The sequence below is a fragment of the Fukomys damarensis genome, unplaced genomic scaffold, assembly GCF_012274545.1.
Source record: "Fukomys damarensis isolate Sample0158 unplaced genomic scaffold, DMR_v1.0_HiC HiC_scaffold_39, whole genome shotgun sequence".
Lineage (NCBI taxonomy): Eukaryota > Metazoa > Chordata > Mammalia > Rodentia > Bathyergidae > Fukomys > Fukomys damarensis.
The window spans coordinates 57,824,069-57,832,684 of NW_022900951.1; the positions used below are offsets into that span (position 1 = coordinate 57,824,069).

The 8,616-nt window shown below is 37.1% G+C and overlaps 1 protein-coding gene across 2 annotated transcripts in view; it reads right to left on the bottom strand.

The window, feature by feature from the left end:
* Positions 1-6,939, bottom strand: part of Chic1 (cysteine rich hydrophobic domain 1) — an 80,291-nt gene extending 73,352 nt beyond the window's left edge. For both annotated transcript variants that reach the window (XM_010631122.2, XM_010631113.2), the window contains exon 1: positions 6,456-6,939. In XM_010631122.2, coding sequence (XP_010629424.1) covers positions 6,456-6,739 — 284 coding nt within the window. In that variant the 5' untranslated portion in view covers positions 6,740-6,939. The remainder of the gene's footprint in view (positions 1-6,455) is intronic.
* Positions 6,940-8,616: the final 1,677 nt, after the last annotated feature.

An 8,616-nucleotide genomic window follows, 5' to 3' on the forward strand; every position in this document is an offset into this window, starting at 1 on the left:
ATTAACCAAAAAAAAAAAAAAAACTGAAAACAAAAAAGGAATAATTCAAAAATATTCAGACCCAAGAGTTTTACTTAGTATCTACTGAGATAATGTTACTGAAAAAGCATCTCAGCTCTATTTTACAAAGCATTAAGTTAAGAACTTTGAATTCACAGAGGTTAAACAAGCTCATCTACTCCTTACTCATCTGTGACAGACACTGGCCAAGATGTGGGGCCCTTCAGCATTGTACAGGCATTTGGGGGCTACATACTCTATTATTTTATCAATTTTAGATATAAACTCTTATGTGTTTGAACTTACCTACCTAGTGGTTCTCAACTGTCTTTCCTTTGTTAAATGTCTTCAATATCTAAATTTTGAACTTCCTGGAACAATTCTTTGGAGTAAAAAAAACTGAAGCCAAGAATGGGTCCTTTTAGTTGTTCTTCCCTCTCCTTTCCTCCCTCCTTACACTTCTCACTGTTCTTAATCTTTTTGAAAGTAGACATATATGAGCCTTTCAAAACCTTGTGTAAGTTAAAATGCATGTGCTCAGACTGTTTAATAAAACTATGTAGTAAAATTCTGCCAGCAAGTTACACAATTTTACGAGAAAACTATGCACTTGATGATTCTGAAGCACATGCATTGAACTCTATATTTATTATACCAAAGAAAAGGGGGAAACGAAAGGCTATTGTATATAACACAAAGAGATGTTTAAAAGATCCTGGGTTTATCTCATTATATAGAAATAGCCATGTCTCTCCACACTTCATAATGACAAGTCACCATAGATAACCTCAGTATTCTCAAAGTCTAAAGCCTTATAAAATATTCACCTGTTATAAACATAAATTAACAGTGCATCACTATAATTCCTCAAAGATAGGTAAGGGAAAATGCATCCCATTCTCTGACTTGAGAAGTATCAGAATTTGTAGCACTCTCTTAATTTTTGCAGAAATGCACTGTTCCACGAATTTGGTCATCTTCTTCCATTCTATACCTAATAACCTTAGCTTTTTTAAATTAATTTTAATGAGACGATTTATGAATTCCTGAGAATTAGCAGTCTATCATCTCTACTAATATTTGTACCAGTATTCTAGCAAGGGTAAATATCCATATATTTTAAGACTTTAAAGAACATAGTAATATCTATTAATAATGAAAAAATCTCATGAGATGTAATTCTTTTTTATATTTCAATACATTGGTTCTAAATGTTTATTCTAAAAGAAGAAAAGTGATAAACATACTTACACATAATATCATTCCGATGCATAAGATTTCTGAAACAATAACTCAAGTGACTATTCATTATTTTTGTTTCTATAATCTCAAATATATTGCAGTTAATTTGGCTGCATATTTTTTAAATTTGAAAAAAGAAACCCCAATATCCATGATTATTATTTTAAAACTGGAATTACAATGGTTGGGCCATTCTACTTCTTACGAAATTGTAATTAATTGCACGTTAAAAGATCAATACCTTGTTAAAGTAACTACAAAGTCAAAATATTAAGATGATACATACAAGTAGATAGGGTATACACAGGGGCCAGCTTAACACTATCAGATGTAAGGTCATGCCATAAATCCCACCAGTAAAACTGATGACAATGTTTATCCATATATATCTCTGCTCTGAAGCCCTCTCCACATCATGACTCAGTTAAGTAATACCTATGGTATAGTTTTAGCTACAATGGGCATGTTGTTACTAAAGTGAACCAATATTTATTCAACTCACTTCATGCCATGTATTGTGCAAGGTACTGAGGATTCAGAGGGCATGAGAAATTGTTCTTGCTATCACAGCTTACAATTTACAAATTAATTTACATTTAATGTGGACAAAGACTTGTAGGAGGTGGTCATATATGGAAAGCTAGGATAAGGGGAGGTGGATATTGGCCCCAGTTTTATTTTATTTATTTATTTATTTATTTATTTATTTTTGGTACCAGGAATTAAACTCAGGGCCTCTTGCTTGCCAGGCAGGCACAGTGCCACTGAATGACATCCCTAGTCCTGGACGCAGTTTTAGGTGGAGACCCCAGTTTGAAGACAAGCAGTAAGGTAAGAAACAGCAAACACAGAAAATGGCAGGGACTGAGCAGGGTCCATTCCTATATGCTTAGACTATCACCTGGGGGTGAAGTAAAAACTACAGAATAATCTTAAGTAGTAAAGTAGTTTGGTTTTTTGGTATCTTACTCTCACAGCAGGCAGGAGGATGAATCCAAGAGTAGTTAGAATGAAGGTAAAACAACTAGTCAGGGTGCTGAAAGGGGCTTAAATAAAGGAAGCGATGGGAGGAAAAGAGGCAATTATAAGTCATATTTTTAATATCTGCTGACTTCTTAACTGTGAGAAGTGCGAGTGGGAAGAAGAACCACGGTTGGATAATAGGGTGGATAGAGGTACATCCAACTGAGATGGAGAATATAAATTTAAAAGGCATTTCTCAGATTTTGGGGATACAAACAGTAGGACACGAGGCTGAGTTCTGTTTAAATACATTAAATTTAAGGTGACAGTGGGCCATAAAGTGAAAAGGCTCAAGTAAAAGGCCAAGCGGAATCTGCTACAGAGATATACATTTGGGAGATATCAGATAATTGAAACCATGAGATGAGACTATCTAGGGAGAGGAAAGAATAAAAAGAATAGAGCATAAAACTCTGGAGATCGCTGGTATTCAAGAGGCAAGAAAGGAAGACGAGCCCATTGAATGAGATGGTTTAGAAATAATCTGAGAAGTACAAGGAGAATCAGGAGATTAAAGTTTTTTGCTGGCAAAGTATTTTCTTCTAATCAGAATTTGAACATCTTTAGGTAAGACATATACCTTCCAGTTCAACTAAGGTCCCATTACTATTTAGGCTGTACCATCTTCTGTGATTTGTCTTACTTACTTCTGAAGGTCTGTATGTCTGTGATCCCTAGAGTAGAAGTCTTCAAACAAAGGGAGTTGTGTCAAATGCAGCAGGGAGGACAGAAAGATAGGGGATGAAAAATATCCATTGACTTAGCAAAGAAGAGGATAATGGTGTCTTAAACTGAGGTCAAGTCCTCTATGGCTGAGGTTGAAGAATCTAGATCAGAGGAAATAAATATAGTTAGCATAGCTACTCTTACAAAATTTTGAAGACAAGGAAAAGAAATTAGACAATAGCTAAAGGGAATGTGGGTATTGGAAGGCTTTTTGTCATTTCATTTTTACAAATCAGAAAGATTGAATACATTTATAGTATGAGCTAGTCAAAAGGTAGCGAGAGGTAATATTGGAGAGAAAAGGGCAAGATCTATGAGGATGCTGGAAGAGAAGGGTGTGGAAGATACAAAAGGAGCTTTGGATGAGTGGAGGGACTCCTTGAACTCTGAGGAGTTCCTATGCTGAGGAAGGCAGTATAGAAATTTAGATTTAATAAAGATCCAGTGCAGCTTAGCAGCAGGAAAGTGACATGATTTAACTATATTTTAAGAAAATCAGTTTAGCACAAGCATACAGGATAGACAGGAGTAGGGAGAGGCAACAAAACAACAATAATTCAAGCAGAAGATGATGGCAACCTAAAGCAGAATGGTACCAATAGGAATGAAGAAAATGAAAAAAAAAAAAGCTCATTTCAAAAGATAGGATGACACAGCCCTAGGAAAAATGGACATACGGTAATTCAAGGAGAAGGAAGAGTTAAAATAATTCAACGATTTTAAATATTAATTGGAATGGTGGTACAAGGGTCAGAAACAGAGCAAGTACAAACACAGCCATTGTAGAAAGGAAAACCATGTTGAGTTTAAGATATACGGACTTTGAATCAGGTTAAACATATTTATCACCTGAAACATCTATCACTTCTTCATAGTAAAAACCTTAAAAATATTTTCTTTGAGCCTTCTGAAATGGATACGACAACTGATCATGGCTCTCACATTTTAAACTGACAAAAATTGAAGCCGTCTACAGAATAAACACTGAACAGAGAATAGAAAAAAATCGGGGTTGAGAGAGGATGAGAAACAATATTTCATTCAGATAGGGTTAGGGCTGGATGTAGCTCAGTGATAGAGTGCTTCCCTAGCACATGCAAGGCCCTAGTTTCATTCTCCAGCATCACTGAAAAACAAGTGAAAACAGATAGGGCATATAGTTTAGGGAAACTCACACACTCATATGCCAGAAAAAATTAAACAGAAGTTGATATATTGTTGTTGTTGCTGCTGTTATGTTTGCAGTGCTGGAGATTTCCTAAGAATATTACTTCACCCGATTTAAGGAAGGCTTTACTACCATAGCCCATTTCTCAGATTCAGCAAAACATTTTAATCTTTGTTTTTTCTTTTCTTCTTTTGCTTAGTAGGGATCGAAATCAGGACCTTGCACTTGCAAGGCAGGTGGGGTGCCATTGAGCTAAGTCCCGGGCATCTAAATTTTTAACCTTTTCTTCAAATTCCACACATTTAATATCAAATGTGTTTTCTAGGTGAAAGAATATGTACAATAAAATTAAGTAAGTTTCTAAACTTTATACATTGTCTGCTCATCCAAGAACTGCCTGGTGCTTTTACAGTTTTGGCTTCAGTTAAACTAACAGTTACCACGGGTACTGCCACTTCAGAATTCTAACACTAGGAAGGACATTACACCTCTAATAAGGGCCTGGGCATGCCAACTGTCAGTGTTCCGTTTTTAATGAGAAAATAAGTTGGTAAATTGTATGGAGAGTTGAATGGAACCCCGAATAAGTTTCAGGGAACTTAAATTCTGTTTCCTTGCTCCTTCCCTACTGTCTGAATTTTATAAAATATTAGGTGGAGTTGGAATGCTGGAGAATAAAATTATGGGCTGGAATAAGATACCTTTGCTCTAATTATGTAAAATAATCTGCATGAAAGGATCCTTCCTTGGAGAATCAATTACAGTAGTTTGAGTAATAACTTGCCTCCCCCTATCTAAAGGGCTAGATGTAAAACAGCATGGTAATCTGGCATCTGAACATTGTAGCCTATCTACAAAATTCTTGGACAAAGGAAGATTTTGTTAAAATTGACTAATCAAAAAGCAGGTCTAAAACGCCGCCCTAAGTCCTTCTAAAATTTCAAAATCTTTGTTAATACATTTTATGCAAAGATTACAAAAGTGTATTAGAGTCAAAATACTCGACATATTAAAAAAATTAAAAGCTAATATGATGGAGCACGTAGTACATACTAAATGGTTTCATACAATATAAACTCAACTGAAAGTCAAAGGTTATAGTGAGCCATAATCAAAATTATAGACAATAAGAAAGAACAGGCCTACTTTGAAAGTGCAGTAAAGTACAGTTAAGAGAATGACCATAACAGAATACTCAAACTTCCAAATATTTATAATTCAAGCAAATAAAAACAAGGACGTGTTCTTTGAAGACGAGAGAAATACCAATTTTTTTCTTCTTCCTTTGCAACCAATCTTATGAAGTGCCCCCCACCATTTTATTTTCTTAAATGTGATCCAAGATTTCAATTTGTTTAAAAAAAACAAAAGCTACCCTGGATAAATTTTCAAAAAAAATCATTCTCAGCTCCTGGAAAACTAATTTCCATATACATTTAATTTTTGTAAATTTGGTATTTGGGCACACATAATCCCCTAGAAGTATGTTAAATTATCTCACAGCTGAAAGGTTTTAGAAATCATGTATATGTACCAGTTTTCCAAGATGAATATAATTATTATGTATCGAAAACATATACCAATTGCATTTTTAAAAATTTTCTTCAAACCTTCATTTTACAGATGGAGAAACCAGGGCCCAGAAATAGGAAGCAACCCACCAAGGTCACAGGGCAAGAAAGAAGCAACATTGACTAATGCCCCTGAAGCTACAGTACTTATCAATATGAACCTTTAATGGTATAATATTTAAGGAACGTCACAGTGAGTGGTACTCTAAACAGGGAAAGGATGATTGTATTCATTCATATAAAGATTATTAGATAGGAAGACTGGATGGATGAATAAATGGGTGTATAGATATTTATAACATTCACAAAACATATCTGTTTTGAAGAACCCAAACCTAGTTCTTGTCACATGTTACAGCAGTCGCTGTTTTCCACTAGACACTAATCTTGATAGCAAAGAATCCTTTCGTACATCCTGCAGTTTAGAGACTATTCTTGCCAACATACATACAAAAAAAAGGAGACTCACCCCCCACCCCAGTGCCTCTGATTCTCAAACCCCTAACTTCCCCGTCCTTTTCCTACTCTAAACCTGCATTTGGTACATTAACACATTCTCCTCACTTCTTGCACACCTCCTCACTCTCGGTTTCTCCATTTAGACCAGGTGCCCTTTCCTCACTGCACGCCTCAACCACCCTTCCCCCACTCCACAGCCCCCCTCCCTTATTTTCCCTGTAGCCAAATCTTTGCCTTTGCAAACCCCACGGCCCCCTCTCACTTACACAGTGATATGACCTGCGCCCCGCACCAATACAGGGTCGGGGGCATATCTCCGCAGATGCTCCTCGCTCACTACCCGAGGTGGGGGCGGCGCCTCCTCCTCTATCCCTTCTTCTTCGTCCTCCTCCTCCTCCTCTTCCTCCTCCTCCTCATCTTCCTCGTCATCGTCCGGCCCAGATACCGACGACGACGACGACGGCGGCGACGACGACGTTGCTGCTTCTTCCTCCTCCTCCAGTTCCGAGATGGTGTCGAACTCCGCCATGTTGGGCAGCAGGATGCTCATCACGTGACCTCGCGATCGCCGCCACTCTCCCCAACAAGAGTTTGAACCTGCGGAGGTGCAAGAAGAGGAGGGAGAACGAAATAAAGAGAAAGGAGAGGTGGGTACGGACCAGGCTTTAAGAGATGCGCCTGCGTCTTAGGCAGACTGAGGGGGTTATGTTAGAGGCGGGAGCAAGAGGGAGAGAGGAGCAAATTCTCTGTACGCTTGCGCGGCTCCAAGGGGAGGGGGCCCTTAGAGGTGAACTCCAGGGAATTATCGAGGTCCGGTCTGAAGGTGCTGATTTTAATACTGTATCCAAGGGGTGTGCCCTTTAATTTTAGTTCCTGTTAACTAAAATGTGGTATTATTACACTCGGTGCAGGCGGTTGAAGGAAAGCATATTTTATAAATGAGTTTAGAACTTTGCCCCGAATATCTCAAGATATATGAGTATCAATTCCTTGTTTGTTCAGTATTACACTTTATGAGACTTTTGCCTTAGAACTTTGCCACAACCCAGACAGGCTAAGCATTTTTATTAACATTTTACTTTTAAAAAGGAACTTTCTATTACTACTACTGTGTAGTATTTATGGAAGGAGGGGAGAGGGGGAGGTAGAAATTCTGTCAAAATGGAAAGAAGCTCTGGACATTTAGGCAGAAGTTGAAAGGACAAAATTTAGACAAGTGATATATTTGGACAAACATACAATATAGTCAAATCAGCTCATCAATTTTCATACATATACATCGTGCTGAAAAGGCATAGGTGATTGCAAAGTTAATTTGTTTTGCTGAACTGTAGAAAATTTGAAATTCAACAAGCAGAGAAAATAATTTCATCTACCTGTTGTCAGTAAGCACAAGAAACACCATGATTTCTAAATGATACTTTAGCATTGAGAATAGTAAAATGAGGATGGATAGAGAAGAAAACAGGCCATGTAACATCCTATCTGTTTGCTAAAATGGGGCAATTTTCCTAATTATTGGAGACAGTGAGGCACAAGGACACAAGTTTAATAATCTGAGAGGGTCACAACCTTGAAACAGCTGTAAAGAATTATAACATTTCAATAATACTTTAATTAATTTAATTAAAATGTACAAGTCAATGATTTTGATAAATTTACACACTTATGCAAGTATCAGTACAAACTAATTTTAGACCTTTTCTATCACACTAAAAGACCGTCCCATTTTCATTCATTTCCCATTCTTACCATCAACCCTAGGTAACCACTAATCTGTTTTCTCGGTTCCCCTCCTCTCCCTCGCCTCATCTCTCCTCTCCCTTCTTCTCTCTCCCTCCCCTGTAGTGGGGATTCAACCCATGGCCTCACACAAGCAAAGCAGGTATTCTAACATTAAGCTGCAGCACCAGCCATGTATCTCTGTGTTTCTGTTAAGACTATGTTCAACTTTTAAGAAGTTGCAAAACTATTTGTCCAAAATGACTCTATCAGTTTACATTCTCACAATCACTGTATGAAAGTTCGATTTGCTCCACACTTCTTTTAACATTTGTTGTCATTTGTGTTCTTGATTATAGCTATTCTTGCAAGTGTGCATTGTAGATTTATTTTACATAAATCTACTAATTTATGACTATTGTTGTTGAGCATCCTTTTTGTGCCCATTGCCCATTTGTATACCCTCTTGAGGAAATATCTACTCAAACTGTTTTGTGGATCTTCTAGATTCCAGGCTCAAGTGTACAATGGGCAAAAAATTAAAAGTGTACATCCAATGGTAAAAGGTAAATGAGCTACATTTATTGAAAATAATGGGAAGATATACTCAGGGCAGACCTGTGCCAGCAGAAACAAAGCAGGTGGCATGAACAAAAAAGTGGTATCAGTGTAACAGTGAAATAAGAAACATGTACAGAAAAATCA